We start from the raw sequence: 17481 nt of genomic DNA on the forward strand, positions 1-17481 counted from the left end.
TAACATCATTATTAGTCAGATTAACACCACCATCAAGTAATGTATTAAAAATCTTAATCATTTTCATTACGTTTCTCAACTTTTGTTTCTCCTTATTCACAGAAAATATCTTTTTGTCTATCTTCTTATTTGCATCTTCACATTGACGCCATAAATCATGCCACAAAGCTGAATCACTAGCCGTATAAGGAACAAACGTAAATTCAAGTTTACTTCCGGAAGACAAAGTATTAATAAAATCCATACTTACCGTAGATCAGTTGCTTGCTCAATCTGCTCTCACTACGATACACGGTTCTGGAATGCTCTTGCTTCTCACCACGTGGTCTGGTAATGGTCTGGTAGTGTCGAATTACACTTTCTTCTGATCACACTGCTAGGTTTGTTTTTTTTTTAGTCAGAGGATCTCTTTGATCTCTTCAGACAACTGCACACTATCCCCCCTTTGTCGGAAGAGGAAAAGTAAAAAACAAACGTGCAGTAAAGGCTCGCCGTAGAAAACTGACTAAAGACTGGCTGGCTCGTCAATTTGTTAGAATATTCTTTGTCTTGAATATCTAAGCTTCTCCAGTGATCAAACAGCAATCAAGACCACAGCTTCTATGTCTTATTAATAAGGTTTATTCGATAACAAATTATCAATTCATACAATACCAATGCTGGAACAAATGTTGATAAAAGGTACTGTAGGCTAAGTATCTTGGTGAGATGAAGATGAGAGCGTGGAAAGAGCGTGGAAAGAGACCTTGTCCTTGTAGTCATGCCAATTTATACCCCTTTACATTTGGTTAGGGTATACGTAAAGGAATCCTATTGGAACAGTAATAGGATACACCGGCATTCCACAGAAGACCCTCTAAGCTACGTCACTTAATTGATACCATATGTTCCTAGCACTCAAGTTGCATTCAGGCCTAAAATGTGCAGAACAAAATAAAAGTATAAAAATGATTTCTTACAGTGCACATTGTTGCTCCAGGGTGTGATCACACGGGGCCCCTTGAGCAGTTTTTGGTGTTGCGAAATACTTTGCTGTCGAGGCATTACAGCAACATCACTTTGGTGAAAAAACAATCCTTGATCACTTTCTCGGCTCATTCAATACCATGGCACGTCATAGGTCTTTAAGCGGTTAACATTGGCATTTTGTGTTTGTCTTTAGCTGTAATTTTCTTATTTCTCATTTACTGTACCCACACAAGGTTTTTTTAGGTACACTATTTTGATCGTATCATATATGTATAAAATATAGTGAAAAAAATTCATGTTTTACTTGATAAATCTTTTACTCATTTACAAAAGCTATTGAGAAAAACTGCTAAATAGACTAATATGTGTCCTGAGTTTAGAAATACCCAATGATTTTCTTTTTGGGGGGGCTAAAAGGCCACATTTGGTTAGTATGCATTTTTCAAATTTAAATTTTGACATGTGGGCATCCTGTCCCATGTGATATTTAGGACATCATTGACGCTGGCGAATTCAATTACCCCATCAAACCATATCTATCTTTGAAAAACCCCTTTGCTTGAGGGGTAAAATGCCACATTAAGGAGGTGTGTATTTTTTGGAATTTTTACATCTGGTCTGTCTGTAACCATTTCCTATTTATGGGGCATCTTTTGAACCCAGCCAATTCAATTTACCCCATCAAACCATACATTTAAAACTAGACACCTCATGGGCATTTCAAATGGTTATATTTTAACACTTTCCATGCAAAGATTTTTATGAATAAATAGCACTAATTTTAGGACTCGCTCATATTTGTTGGAAATGCAAGTTTGCTCTCTGGAGGGATTACTGTGCATCCTGGAGAAGGTTTTCCTGGTGGCTAGTATGGAGCGAGCAAACGGGATCACTGCTTCAGATTTTGGTGTTGCTGAATGCCTCGACATTGGTGGCAATTACTTTTTCAAAGCACTGTAAATAAGCTATACACATTTTCTTAGCATCTGAACTAGCCATTGCCAGGACATGGGGGAAAAACCTACCTTCTATTGGAGGATTAAAAAAATGTTGAAACCCGTAGAAGAAATCAATGAATGTCTGCTAAATTTGAAGATGGAGTGATTTATTTGTAATTATCTGCTACTAATGCTTTGAAATTCTTAATGCCATCAATCCACTTGCAATGAGTTCACATTAAATGATTTAACTACCTTGTACGACCACACACACACACACACAGGGGCGTGAATCTACATTAAACCCTGAATCTACATTAAACGGCTGCGCGGCCGCCCATTTAAGTGGCCGATTCGGCCACGCCAGGGCCGTCTTTAATGCCCGCAGCATCCGCGGTGGGCCGGCCGAACTGGCCGGCACACCGAGATGCCATTGCAGCCGATGTGGCTGTGACTCTTAAAGACATGCTGGCCACTTTAAAATCATTAGTGTCCTGTTCCTTGTGACTCCGCCCCCTTGAGCGGCACGTCGCATCGTCAATGTGATGGGCCGCTCAAGGGGGCGTAGTCACATGGAACAGCTCTCGTGACAGCTAGAAGAGCACGTTGGTGGACAGCAGCAGTGAAGGATGGCAGCAAAAACGTAAGTATTAAAAAAAAAAAAAATAGTTGGGGTAATAGGCGGAAGGGGAGCCATATTCAAAGGGGGGGCTGCATTGGGACAACAATTAAATGCAAAATGGGGGTGGCTAGGGGTATAAGTACAAAACAGGGTGGTTGGGGCACCACATAAATCAATACACAAAGGTGGGGGTGGGTGGCTGGGTTCAATATACATGGGTCAGTCATTAACAATGCAAAGGGGGGCATCAATACACAAGGGAGGGGGGCTGGCTGGGGACACATAAATAAACACACAAGGGTGTTGGGGCATAATGTACAAAGGGGGCTGGCTGGGGGCACAAATCCGCATGGGGCAATACACAAGGGTGTGGGGGGAAATACATTAAAACCAAAGGGGGGGCTGGCTGGGGCATCAATACACAAGGGGGAAAAACAAACAAACAGCAAACCAGTGTGGAAAGCATTTTGGATGTGGGTGTCAGTGTCGCAGAGCCTGTCCTGGTGTGTGTGTGTTTGAGTGTAGGTGTCCTGGTTTGTGTGTGTGTTTGGATATCGGTGTGGCAGAGCCTGTCCTGGTGTGTGTGTGTGTGTGTGTTTGGGTGTCGGTGTGGCAGAGCTTGTACTGGTGTGTATGTTTGGGTGTCGGTGTTGCAGAGCTTGTACTGGTGTCACGCTGGGCTGTTTGGGGACAAAGTTGCTCACTCTGGACTGTAATTTGTTAACGTTATCTTGGTGCTGGTCAGGTTCTATGTGGGCAGTGTGGACACCAGGGCTGGCTTTGGGGATGTGCATCCTGTGATCTATGCCTGTAATTTAGGGGGTTTTATCTATACCTTTAATGCTTAGTTGTTATGTGATTTCCAGTTGATCTGTACCTGCAAAGCTGAGTTTGTTATTCTGTTGATCTGTACCTGCTATGCTATGTTTCCATACATTATTTATGTATACCTGCAAATACAGGGTTTGTATTTCTTATTCAGTTGATCTATGCATGCACGTGCTGTTTACATGTGTTGTTTATTTTATCTATACCTGAACTACAGGGAGTAAGTAAAACAGAGGTGTGAATGAGGATGATTACAGGCAGGGGCCCAAGGAAATGCCTAGGGTCCAATTTTTCCATATTTAAAATTTATTTTGTTACAAAGATTAGCTGTTTTTAATATATTAAACATATTTTTTTTTACTCCCAGTCCCATCACATTACATCAATATGCGTTAGAAAATCAGGAAAAGGTGGGCATGGATAGTGTGCTGATTCGGTGGCGCAACGGGCCACTTGACTAGACTTGCCCCCCAGGCCTTAGGCTGCCAGCCCTCCCCTGCACACGCACGCACACGCACGCACACGCACGCACACGCACACGCACGCACCACACGCACATATATATATATATATATACAGTATTTTCTGCTGTTTCAGTTTAGATGGTGGCAATTTGCATATACTCCAGAATGTTATGAAGAGTGATCAGATGAATTGCAATCAATTGCAAAGTCCCTTTTTGCCATTAAAATGAACTTAATCCCACAAAAACATTTTCACTGCATTTCAGCCCTGTCCAGCTGACATCATGTCATGTGGACAAGACTGGAGATCACTCTGTTATGCTGATTGAGTTAGCTTTAACCCCTTAACGACCTTTGACGGTTCAGGACCAATATGCAAAAACCTACTGTTAACGACCTTTGACGGTCCTGAACCGTCATCAAATGAAAAAAAGCTTAGAAAGTGATCAAGTGTATGGCAGACGTCCGTTTTAAAAGAGTTTAGGAGGCGATCGACGATCACCTCCTAAACTTCAATGGCGTCGCTGAAATGCCTCAATAGCGTGGCATTCAGCGACACCAAACACCCACCCCAGGACGCGTCGTGACCACCCCGGAGAGCGGTCACAACCGCCGCTGCCAGAGATTCTGCGACTCTCCAGACCCTCCTGAGAATCTGGCTCCACTTGCAGCTTGAATACAGGTACTTCATTCAACCATGCAAGTCAATGAAAAAAAATTGCTAAAAAAATAAATAAAAATGTGGTAACATTTAAAAATAATTATGCAGTGATGTCACCAGAGGAACGATCCAGTACAAGCAAAATGTAAAAAAATAAATAATAAAATAACTAAAATAAATAAATAAAGTTTATTATTATGAGCAAGTGCTAAAATGAACGCTTTATCTTCTCAAAAATCTCAACATAGAAAGTTAAAATTAAAACATTTTAAATACCCAAGGGGTGTCTAATTTAATAAAAATGAATGGTTTGTTGAGGTAAATTGGAGTGGCCGGGCTCCAAGATAGGGCATAGGCACAGACTGACCAAAATGGAGAAAAAAATGTGGCATTTTAAATCCCCAAAAACCCGACAAAACCATGCATGTGGGGTATCACTGAACTCAGGAGTTGTTGCTGAACACATATTGGGGTGTTGTTTGATATATGAATTCATTCCTGAAGTACAATTTGTGTGAAAAAAATACTACCACAAAGTTTGGCAAAGGCTGGTGGTAGAATCTCATGCATAAAAAAGGGTTCAAATACCAGCATTTGGGGGTGTTGTGGTCGTGGCCTGTTTTATGCAAAATTATGCTAATATTTAAATACACAATTTAGACAAAACACATCTAACAATACAACAATAAATTTGATTCAGGAATACAGTTAAATTATGTAAAGACGAATACCAACAGATGTTATGATATATAATGATATACTTTATTAATACCTCTAGCGGTAAAAACAATATATCGAAAAAGGCTACCATAACAAAGTTACAGAAAGTCAACAATTTTATTCTAATAACATTGTAATAACATATGTACTTAACTTCAGAGACTATCAGCATATCAAATGACTCCTTTGGTGCTCAGTTTCCAAAATGGCTCTAGATACCAGGATCATATAGAAGACTTTAAAGGATTCTTTCAGTAGTAGTTTTCTAATTTTTAGTTACAATACTAGGCACTAAACTAGTCCTAGCTTCTTGGCACTTAACTAGCCCAAGATGGAAGTGCAGCTTTCTATTTCATACTTTTTTTCTGGCAAACTTTTGCAGCTCCCTTAGCTTCTGCCATGCTGCTTCCTTCCTCTCCTTCCAGTCTCCTCTCCTCCTCCCCCGTCTTCCTGGAGTTCCTGATATCCCATTGTTCCTGGTATAGCCCACATGGCTTTTCATGTAGGTAGTCATTATCTAAACAATAGATGTACACATCACTCACTCTCTAATGCTACCTGGTGGTAGAGGTAATGCACTTCTAAAACAATAGAAGTATAAACAATAGAACTAATTGATATTGTAATATATGCCACAGTTAGGGGAGTGGTTTATCCAAAGGAAGATACAGATGTTGCGTCTGTGACATGAATCATTAATAATGGACAACGCAATCCATGTCCACAACAGGGGGTGTCTAGTTTTCAAAGATATATGGTTTGATGGGGTAAATTGAATTAGCCGGTTTCAAAGATGTTCCAAAGAGCAGATGGAGCCAGAATGACCAAATGCTAAAAGTCTGTGTTTAAAACCTGGATTACGCATGTCCCAAAAGTAGCTTTTTACCAGCCAAACAATCTGACAAACCTATGCATGTGGGGTATCAGGGTACTCAGGAGACAGTGACATACACCAGGAGCTGTATATTTATAACTAAATTACAATTTGTAAAAAAATACTATAACAAAGTTTGACAAAGTGTGGTTGTATAATTGGTGCATGGAAGGGGTTAAAATACCTGCATTTGAAATACCCTGGGGTGTCTAGTTTTCAAAAATATATGGTTTGATGGGGATAAAATGAGTAATCCGGCTTCAAAGATGTTCCAAAGAGGAGATTTCCATGGTTTGGAAATCATAAAATGCTACTTGTACTTATTGCCCTATAATTTACAAAAAAACAGCAAAAAAACTAACACAGTGGGTATTTCTAAACTCAGGACAAATAGTAGAATCTACTTAGCCATGTTTTTTTTATAGTAAATAAGATGATATCTTAGATATGATATCAAAATAATGGTATCTGAAGAAAGCCCATCTTGTCCTGCAAACAACAATATATCACTTGTGTGGGTTCACTAAATGGGAGAGGAGAAAATTACAGCTGAACACAAGCACCGCAAAAGTGTTAAAACAGCCTCAGTCCCAAAGGGTACAAAAATTAAAAAAAAGCCCGGTCCTTAAGGGGTTCAAAGGAGGGTGGTGCTTGGCATCATTGTTCTTTCTTTGTTAACTATGGTTACCTGCAAGTAAACATGTGCTGTCATCATTGCTTTGCACAAAAAGGGTTTCACATGCAAGAATATTGCTGCTAGTAAGATTGCACCCAAATCAACCATTTATGGGATCATCAAGAACTTCAAGGAGAGAGGTTCAGTTGTTGTGAAGAATGCGTTAGGCCACCAAGAAAGTCCAGCAAGCACCAGGACCGCCTCCTAAAGTTGATTCAACTGCGGGATCGGGGCACCACCAGTGCAGAGCTTGTTCAGGAATGGCATCAGACATGTGCATCTGCATGCACAGTGAGTATGGCCTGATGTCAAGAAGGGCAGCAAAGAAGCCACTTCTCTCCAGGAAAAGCATCAAGGACAGACTGATATTCTGCACTGGACTGCTGAGGATTGGGGTGAAGTCATTTTCTCTGATGAATCCCCTTTCCAATTGTTTGGGGCATCTGGAAAAAAAAGCTTATCTGGAGAAGACAAAGATGAGTGCTACCATCAGCCAACAGTCATGCCAACAGTAAAACATCCTGAGACCATTCATGTGTGGGGTGCTTCTCAGCCAAGGAACTGTGCTCACTTTTTTGGCCTAAGAACACAGCCATGAATAAAGAATGGTACCAATACAAGAGTAACTTATCGCAAACCATCCAAGAACAGTTTGGTTATGAACAATGCCTTTGTGATGGACTACCTTGCTATAAGGCAAACGTGATAACTAAGTGTCTCAGGGAATAAAACTTACATTTTGGGTCCATGGTCAGGAAACTGCCCAGACCTTAATCCCATTGAGAACTTGTGGTCAATCCTCAAGAGGCGGGTGGACAAACAAAAACCCACAAATTCTGACAAACTCCAAGCATTGATTTTACAAGAATGTGCTGCCATCTCTCAGGATGTGGCCCAGGAGTTGATTTACAGCATGCTAGGGCGGATTCCAGAGGTCTTGAAAAAGAAGGGTCAACACTGCAAATATTGACTCTTTGCATAAACTTAATGTAATTTGAAACATATGAAATTATAATTATTATACTTCAGTATACCGTAGTGTGTGTGTGTATATATATGACAGCAACTCAATGCATTTGGTCAAGGCAACTTGCTGAAGTGCAAACCAAGCATCAGAATGGGGAAGAAAGGGAATTTAAGCGATTTTGAACCTGGCATGGTTGTTGGTGCCAGATGAGCTGGTCTGAGTATTTCAGAAACTGCTGATCTGCTGGGATTTTCCCCTCCTTACAATCAAGGTATACAGAATACCCTCTCTGAACACACAACATGTCATACCTTGAAGCAGATGGGCTACAGCAGCAGAAGACCACACCGGATGCCACTCCTGTCAGCTAAAAACTCACAATTCTCACAGGCTCACCAAAATTGGACAATGGAACCCCTGAAGAACATTGCTTGGTCTAATGAGTCTCGATTCCAGCTGCGACATTCAGATGGAAGGGATCCGTTCTGCCTTGTATCAATGGTTGGGGTTGGTGGTGGTGATATGACCACAATGTACCCATCTTTTGATGGTTACTTCACGCAGGATAATGCATCATACCACAAAGCTCACATCATCTCAAACTGGCCTTCACTGTACTATAGTCACCAAATCTCAATCCAATAGAGTACCTTTGGGATGAGGTAGAACAAGAGATTTGCATTATGGGTGTGCAGCCGACAAATCTGCAAGCAAATATTTGGTAACTTTATGTGTGTTATTTGGATTGGTATATTTAAGAAAATAGGAAGAAAATGCATTCCCATACTTTTTTTGCATTTTTACCATGTGATGCACTTAAAGCAGGAATTTATAAATAGTTTTAAATAAAATATATGTATAACTTTAAACACTGGAGGAACTAGCTATTTCCTCTGATGATCAGAGTGAGAAATACAGTAGAATGTGGTACTATTGGATGGAGTATGTCGAGAGTCCGGATGCTCGGTTTATGCTGGGACTCTAGGTGTGGGCATGGCGCTTGGGGTGCTGTTGAAGAGGCTCTCCCTACCCACCCTATCCCCCCCCTTTTTTTTCCCTACCATTGCTCCGTACTGCCCAGTTTCTCTGTTTCCTTTCCTCTTCCTGTAGCCCCTTGTCTTGTCTTCTTTGTTCCTCACTTGTGATGTCAGTACTGCTGGTCAGCTCATTCCACACGGCTGCCAGTTAAGGGTTGTACTTTGATTACAGATGCAAGCACGTACTACTGTCGTTATGTATTTGCATTTTTTGTACTTCCTGTGATCTCTTATGTGAATGTATTATATTCTGCCACTCCCGCTGCGTCTGGACTTATGTTCCTCACTTGTGATGTCAAATCTGCTGGTCAGCTCATTCCACACTGCTGCCAGTCGAGGGTTGTACTTTGATTACGGATGCAATTACTTGCTACTGTCGCTTTGTATTTGCATTTTTTGTACTTCCTGTGATCTCTTATGTGACTGTATTACATTCTGCCAGTCCCGCTGCGTCGGGACTTACATTTTCCTTCCCCTTCTCTCTTTTGGTGTATTGTTCTTCCCCTCTACCCTTTCCCCCACCTCCTGCTATAATTGTAAAAACCCAATAAAAATATATTACCAAAAAAACCCAAAAAAACTTTAAACTGTTTATAAGGTTATGTAAATGGTGCTGGAAACAGGAAAAAAGCTCCTCATGTTTAATTTTATTTTGGGGTGCATACATATTGCAGTGTTGAAAAAGCAAAATACATGCTGAAAGGTTGTATAAGTTTATTTAATTTTTTAGCGATCTCACCTCTAAATTTGTTTTATATGATTGAGAGAAATACATAGATATTTAGTGCTGCTGGCGAAAGATGAACATGCTGAGTACTTCACTCACAATCACTAATTTACACATCTGTACAGCGTTATAATAGCCCATCTAAGATGCCATTTTTCTAGCATATATAGATGCAACTAAGATATTTCAGTTCCCTTATTAATTTTGTAGCCCTCCTTTGCAACTTTCCATAATGTCTTTTTTTTAAGAAGTAGCCAGAACTCCACCACACATTGAAGATGAGGTCTTACCATCGTCTTTTAAAGATGCAAGGTGGTATCTTACTCCTGTGAATCAATAATCAATGTACCAGAAGTGGGGCGTAAGAACATGTGGAACATGCATATAAACAATAGGAATAAAAAGGTCCCAGCCAAGTCCAGATAGTGATAAAGTCCCTGGTGTGAACCTGCTTCAGTATCGGACTTTATCACTATCTGGACTTAGCTGGGACCTTTTTATTACCGTTGTTTATATGCATAACAAATCGGTTATGCCAACGTGCTTATAAATTTTCTGGATTCATAATCTTCTTATTCCTAAGAAGATGCTGCACCATTTGTGGTCTTTTACTTATATTTCAGATCTTGAGAAAAATCTAAGTTCTATTGATGAGTCTCCTTTGAAGTAACTTTTGTGAGTGCATTTAACACATCATACATTCACTTTTTATCAGAGCTTATTACACTGTTGTTTTTTATTATTATTTTTCCACATCTTCTTGCGCCTCACTTCTGGTGCATTGACTATATGAACATTTGTGAGGAGTGTTGTTTGGGAGCTGCAGAACGTGTAGGGTATATTTTTATTTAATTACATTTTTCACGTGTTTGGTGGTCTTCTTTGTCTTTCCTGTGAATCAATACCCTGATTACAAATACCCCTGGGAGTACTTTTTGCCACTGCTTTGTTCTAGTAGACTTCCTTCTGCAAACCTGCAGGCTGCTAGTGTAGATATGTCCTTTTTATGACCAGTGCCCAGAATTGTGTTGCATATTTGGGGTGAGGTCTTTGAAGCAAGATAATATCCTCCTCCCATGAACGAATACCCTGTTTTGTATTTGGCAATATCTAAAAATGTGGAAATGCACTACTAAATACTTTTGGTAGTAATTTTAATTTGGAAGCTGTAGCACTTAAATAAAATAATATCGTAATCTTGTAATTGTTTGAAAATTCTCTTGTACTTTAGTATAAAAAAGCCTCTGTCTCTTGGTGATATATATTTTTTTGTCATATGTAAAGTTATTGTTACGTAATATGTTTATTCTGTTGTGTGTTTTTTTTAGGTCACAGTGCTGTCGATATCACCAAGGTAGCCAGAAGACATCGTATGTCTCCCTTTCCATTAACATCTATGGACAAAGCCTTCATCACTGTTTTGGAAATGACTCCAGTTCTTGGAACTGAAATTATAAATTATAGAGGTATCCATTTGTTGTACAAATGAAAACCAGACACCCAATTGACAAAAATCAGGAGGCTAGAGGGTCTGTAAAAGTGGTTCATGGGTGTCACAACACTATCTTGTTAAGATGAGGAACAATGCAATTACAGCATTTAAGGATGCTTAGTGCATGCAATAGACAAGTGTACAACTTCATTCATCTCATTATTAATTTACTTGGATGAAAAAGATTTATTCCAACAAAGCAAGTTTATATAGAAGTACAGCTTTATCATGGATAAAATTATGTATCATCCAAATATAGTATATATTGCATGCTCCTCTGTCTGTAACCTTTTGAAAGAATATAAATAAAGCAATACAATGCAATTGAATGCATTTGTGCTTAAAATTAAGAGCACTCATTTATATTGATTGTGTTTTAATTGTAGATGGAATGGGTCGAGTTCTTGCCCAAGAGGTTTATGCAAAAGACAACCTACCACCATTCCCTGCATCAGTGAAGGATGGATATGCAGTAAGAGGTAACTCCTCCTTAACCCGAAACAACCTGAGGCATTTAATTGTAAGATTTGAAGTGAGCAAAGATTTTTTTTTTATTGTTTCCCTACCTTCTCTGCCAACCACTTTGGCTTCTGCATCTTCTTCACCTTCTCTTAAATCTTCAATCCTTAAACCAAGAGCACCAACTGAGGGCAATATGCCTGCATCTCCTCCAATCATGGAGGGGAGGGGGTCGTTACTGCAAGCCCCGCCATATTGCTCTCAGCTGAACTGAGGGCAATATGGTGGGGTTGCGGTGACATCATCTCCCCGGTCGTCTAAGGAGAGGATGTCATTGCATATACCGTCAATATGGGGGCACTTGTAGTGACGTCCTCCTCCCCCAATTGGAGGATCAGAAGAGGATGTCACCTCAAGCGGCAAAATATTGCCCTCAGTTGCTGCTTTCGGTGACGTCCTCTTCCAGTCTATGTCTGCGGAGATGCGGACAAAGAAATAAGATACCATATTAAGGATTGAAGGCAGAAGAGAAGGGAAAAGATAGAAGATGAAGATGTGAAAGTGGTCGGCAGAAAAGGTAGGCAAATATTTAGAGAGTGTGAGTGAATGTGGATTTCACATTTTGGAAATTTTGAACTTTTAGCTTTGTTTTCGTCCACTTCATAGGGGTTCTTGCCTCGCTTTCAGGTATGTACGAATCGCAGAATTTACCAAAATTCTGTAAATTTGCAATTCGTACCAATCCAAATGCACAAGTCTCATATACATACACACTATATGGACTATGGGACAACTGATTACTAAACCAACAGGGTCTACATAATTTGTATTTCGTCCCCACTTTGCAGCTATATAAGTTTGTAGGTCAGGTACTGATGGATGAAAAGGCATGGCCCGCAAGCTATGTTCCAGTTCATCCAAAGGATGGTTTTGAGATCAGGGCTCTGGGCGGGCAAGTTAAGTCTTTTTGAACTAAACTCATCCAACATGTTTTTACGGGCCTTGCTTTTTGCACCGGGGCACAGTCATGCTGGAATAGAAAAGGGTCTTCCCCAAACTATTCCCACAAAAGTGAAAGCATGGTATTGTCCAAAAAATTGAAGCATTAAGATTTCCCTTCACTGGAAGTAATGGGCCTAGCCAAACCCCTGAAACACAGCCCCAGATCATTATCCCTCCTCCACCAAGCTTTATAGTTGGCACAATGCAGTCAGGCAGGTAATGTTCTCCTGGCACCAAACCCAGACACGCCCATCAACCTGCTAAGCAAGGAAGCATGATTTGTCACTCGGGGAACACGTTTCTACTGCTCCAATGACAGCATGCTTAATCCGATGCTTGGCGTTATACTTGGTGATGTGAGGCTTGCATGCAGCTGCTCACCCATGGAAACCCATTCCATGAAGCTTCCACTACATAGTTTTTGTGCTGATTTTAATTGCAGTGGAAGTTTGGAACTCTATGTCTCATTCTTTAACATCACAAGGACCTGGCATTTAAACAGGGGTGTGTAAACTTTTTATATCCATTATAGTGTATATACAGTATGTGTACATTTACATATTGTGTCAGAATCCAGGACCATATGTACATCAGCCATAGAATACAAAGAGGACTTTATCCTGGCTTCTAGCACGCCTGGCTTATAAACTCAGGCCTATTCAGTAGGTCTGAAAGAGAAGGAAAGGGTCTCAGGATATGGCTGCACTGGGATAGTGTGTTTAGAGACCTGCAAGTTAGCTGTCAGCCAAGAAGTGGGCAGAGAATGAGACAGATTATGAGGGTCTGCTTGAGTGAAGATAATGTGATTGTAGCTAAAGTCACTGGCATGGAAATCTCAAAGGTGGGGAGAACAAATGGTTTCTTATCACAATGCAAGTTGAAGGTATTAGGAGAATAAATTGTATGTTTACTAGACTTGGGCACCAGGGGGCTCTTCGTGTTCGTCTTCGTGCTCGTCTTCGGGGGGAAAAAAACCTTCGTATTCCGCGAATATTCGCCCGTTCCTGTCTTCTCTTCGGGCGAATATTCGCGGACATTCTTCGTGCTCGTTTAATCTTCGTTTCCTTCCCGGTTGCCTAGCAGGGGTTAATACGGGGTTAACAACACATCGGAGCAGCAGCAGCTGCCGTGAAGGAACGTGTGTGCAACTCTATTGGTCGTTTCGGCAGGGGGCTGGTCTGGCATCAACAAGTGAATTGCAGAACGCACTTCATTCGTTGATGGCAGGCCAGCCCCCTGCCGAAACGACCAATAGAGTTGCACACACGTACTGAGGTGTACTGTACACAAAATGACCTAGAGACAAATGCTCCAAGGAACTTGGCCTCCGTTTATCATACACAGTCACACATCCATAGATGTTTAATAAAAGAATAGGGATTATTTTACATTTTTAAATTGATTTTGGACCACTTGTAATACATGCCTAACATTTGCTACCTATTCACAATGGCATACTTTGCAACAACCCAACTTTTACTGGACAGGACTGGAAAAAAGCAGGACTGTCCACCAAAATCTTAGGTGTGTTGGCAGGTATGCGGATGGAAAAATGTTGGACAAGAACTAAAAAATAGCTTAGGGTTAATGTACGGTTATGTTTAAGATTAGTAGCAGTGCACTGGTTTGGTTAAAGATGTATTATGTCTAAATAATAATTTAATTTTAATTTTAATGGGTTTTAAAAAATTAAGGGGTTTATTTAAATGTATTTTAAAGTTAGATTTATTATTTAGTACTTTATTATATTTATTTAATGTTTATACTAGTGCTACCTTCCGAGCTATAACTACCAACGTGTATTTGCATACCTAGATAGCTAAATTAGATGGGACAGGACTGGAAAAAAGCAGGACTGTCCCTGAAAAAGTTGGGTCTGTTGGCAGGTATGTGGATGGAAAAATGTTATAGTATGAAGTGTGAGTTATAGCGTTAATGCTAGTGAGTGTAGAAGTGAAGGCCAGGACAAATAACAAGAGGAAAGGTCCTTGTGATTTGTGCATTGTACGTGTATGTGTTATGTGTGTTATGTGTGTTGTCACTGTGTGTTATATGTGTTATGTATTATGTCACTGTGTTATTTGTGTTATTGTGTTATGTTTGGTTGGTTGGTTGTGTATCAGAAGGAAAATAATGAAATGGAAATGGAAAAGGAAATGGAAAAGGCGAATGAGTGGGCAATTGGCGACCCACTCACCTGTTTCACCCCAGAGCAAAGCATCCAAACACTGTCAGTCCTAGACGTTTGGCAGCGGACTTCCAGAGCTCAGACACAAGGCCCTAGCGTAGCAGGCGTTGCCACACCGCAAACAGACGCAGCCAGGGGGGAGAAACTGCCCTTACCATTAGGGACATTTTGGGCATGACTCTAGCCAGGAAGCGAACTGGCACAGAAGAGATGCTGGCACAACCACCACCACCACCAGCAGCAGCAGCATTGAAAAATGGGAAAGGCGAATGAGTGGGCAATTGGCGACCCACTCACCTGTTTCACCCCAGGGCAAAGCACCCAAACACTGTCAGTCTTAGATGTTTGGCAGCAGACTTCCAGAGCTCAGACACTAGGCCCTAGCGTAAGCTGGCCACTCTGGCGGAGGTAGCAGGCGTTGCCACACCGCAGACAGAGGCAGCCAGGGGGGAGAAACTGCCCTTACCGTTAGGGACATTTTGGGCATGACTCTAGCCAGGAAGCAAACTGGCACGGAAGAGATGCTGGCACCACCACCACAACCACCACCAGCAGCAGCAGTGAAAAATGGGAAAGGCGAATGAGTGGGCAATTGGCGACCCACTCACCTGTTTCACCCCAGGGCAAAGCACCCAAACACTGTCAGTCTTAGACGTTTGGCAGCAGACTTCCAGAGCTCAGACACTAGGCCCTAGCGTAAGCTGGCCACTCCGGCGGAGGTAGCAGGCGTTGCCACACCGCAAACAGACGCAGCCAGGGGGGAGAAACTGCCCTTACCATTAGGGACATTTTGGGCATGACTCTAGCCAGGAAGCGAACTGGCACAGAAGAGATGCTGGCACCACCACAACCACCACCACAACCACCACCAGCAGCAGCATTGAAAAATGGGAAAGGTGAATGAGTGGGCAATTGGCGACCCACTCACCTGTTTCACCCCAGGGCAAAGCACCCAAACACTGTCAGTCTTAGATGTTTGGCAGCAGACTTCCAGAGCTCAGACACTAGGCCCTAGCGTAAGCTGGCTACACTGGCGGAGGTAGCAGGCGTTGCCACACCGCAGCAAGTGCAACCAGGGGGGAGAAACTGCCCTTACCATTAGGGACATTTGAGGCATGACACTAGCCAGGAAGCGAACTGGCAGAGAAGAGACGCTGGCACCACCACCACCAGCAGCAGTAGCAGCATTGGGAAAGGCGAATGAGTGGGCAATTGGCGACCCGCTCACCTGTTTCACCCCAGGGCAAAGCATCCAAAGACTGTCAGTCCTTGGCGTTTAGGAGCGGACTTCCAGAACTCAGACACTAGGCCCTAGCGTAAATTGGCTACACCGGCGGAGGTAGCAGGCATTGCCACACCGCAGCAAGTGCAACCAGGGGGAGAAACTACCCTCTCCATTAGGGACATTTGAGGCATGATTTCAGCCAGGAAGCGAACTGGCAAAAGATACTGGCACCACCACCAGCAGCAGCGTTGGAAACGGAAAAAGGTGAATGAGTGGTCAATTGACGACCCGCTCACCTGTTTCACCCCAGGGCAAAGCATCCGAAGACTGTCAGTCCTTGGCGTTTGGGAGCGGACTTCCAGAACTCAGACACTAGGCCCTAGCGTAAATTGGCTACACCGGCGGAGGTAGCAGACGTTGCCACACCACAAACACGTGCAACCAGGGGGAGAAACTACCTTAAACATTACAGAGAAAAAAAATTAACTTTCCAAGCTAAGAGCTGGGTAACCCAACTTGGGCAGATTGAATTTAAGAAAGGCAATCTGCTCCATCAGATGAGGTGCCATGCGTGAGCGCTGTGGACTCAGTATGTTTCCAGTCATAGAAAACACGCGCTCACTTTGAACAGTGGTTGGCGGACATGATAGTAGCTGCTGCGCAACCCATGAGAGTGCAGGCCACACACTCTTCTTTTCATCCCAGTAGCTAAGAGGATCAACATTAGGCGCAGAAGGAACTTCACAGAGGTAAAGTTTGACCATTTCAGCAGCACTACTCTCCTTTCTGCTGCTAGCTCTGTCAGATGGTCCAACTATACTCCCAAGTGCCTCTTCCCAAAACGCAGCTGCTCCACTCAGCTGTGTTGTGCTGCTTGTGGCACTGCTGCTGATGCTGCTGCTAGGAGTAGCAGACCACATCATCTCTTCCTCCTCCTGCACCTCTCCCTCCTCGGACAGCATTCCCATTTTACGTTGCCAGTCACGCACCTTGTTGACCAATTGCTCCCGGTAGCTACTGAGAACATTAAATTTCAAAGCTAGCTTTCCCTTAATTCTTGGATCGCAAAGGCACGCTAGCATCATTTCGGGACTCTTTTCCATTCGTTTGCGAAGGTGTACTTTTAGCAGATCCTTCAGCTTCCTGGCTATGGCTGCTACGTCAGGATGTAGAGTGCCACCTTGAACAGCCTCACGGTTTCCAAGGAACACATCCATCTTGCTGCCTAGATGGGAGAACACTGGGATTACCTGGGCCAGACTGGCAGTGTTTGAGCTTAAATTTTCTGTGGCATCCCTGAATGGTTTAAGGACTGCCACTAGCTGGGCGATCACTGTCCAATCCTCCCTATTCAATGGAGAGGTAATCCCAATATTGTGCTCTGAGGCAAGATTATGGATTGCCCTCTGCTGCTCCAAAATCCTCTCCAGCATGTCTAACGTGGAGTTCCACCGTGTACTGACATCCTGGCGTATGCAGTGTACGGGAAGACCTGACCTCTCTTGCTCTTCCCTCAAAAGTTGGCTAGCCTTAACACTATGGTGAAAGTGCCCAGCGATCTTTCTGCAGCGGGACAGGACTACTGCTGCCACATTAGTTCCTTCTGACATTGCTGCCTTCACTACAAGATGG

The 17481-nt window shown here is 42.4% G+C and overlaps 1 protein-coding gene across 1 annotated transcript in view; it reads left to right on the forward strand.

Moving 5' to 3' along the window:
- Positions 1 to 8127: 8127 nt before the first annotated feature.
- The window catches only part of LOC149271372 (gephyrin-like), a 67964-nt gene continuing 58610 nt past the window's right edge, over positions 8128 to 17481 (forward strand). The window contains exons 1-3 of the mRNA XM_089507502.1: positions 8128 to 8269; positions 10812 to 10949; positions 11362 to 11454. Of these exons, the coding sequence (XP_089363628.1) occupies positions 8128 to 8269; positions 10812 to 10949; positions 11362 to 11454 (373 nt within the window). The remainder of the gene's footprint in view (positions 8270 to 10811; positions 10950 to 11361; positions 11455 to 17481) is intronic.

This window comes from Sceloporus occidentalis, unplaced genomic scaffold, assembly GCF_023333645.1.
Source record: "Sceloporus occidentalis isolate IW3139 unplaced genomic scaffold, rSceOcc1.0.p SCAF_529, whole genome shotgun sequence".
NCBI lineage: Eukaryota > Metazoa > Chordata > Lepidosauria > Squamata > Phrynosomatidae > Sceloporus > Sceloporus occidentalis.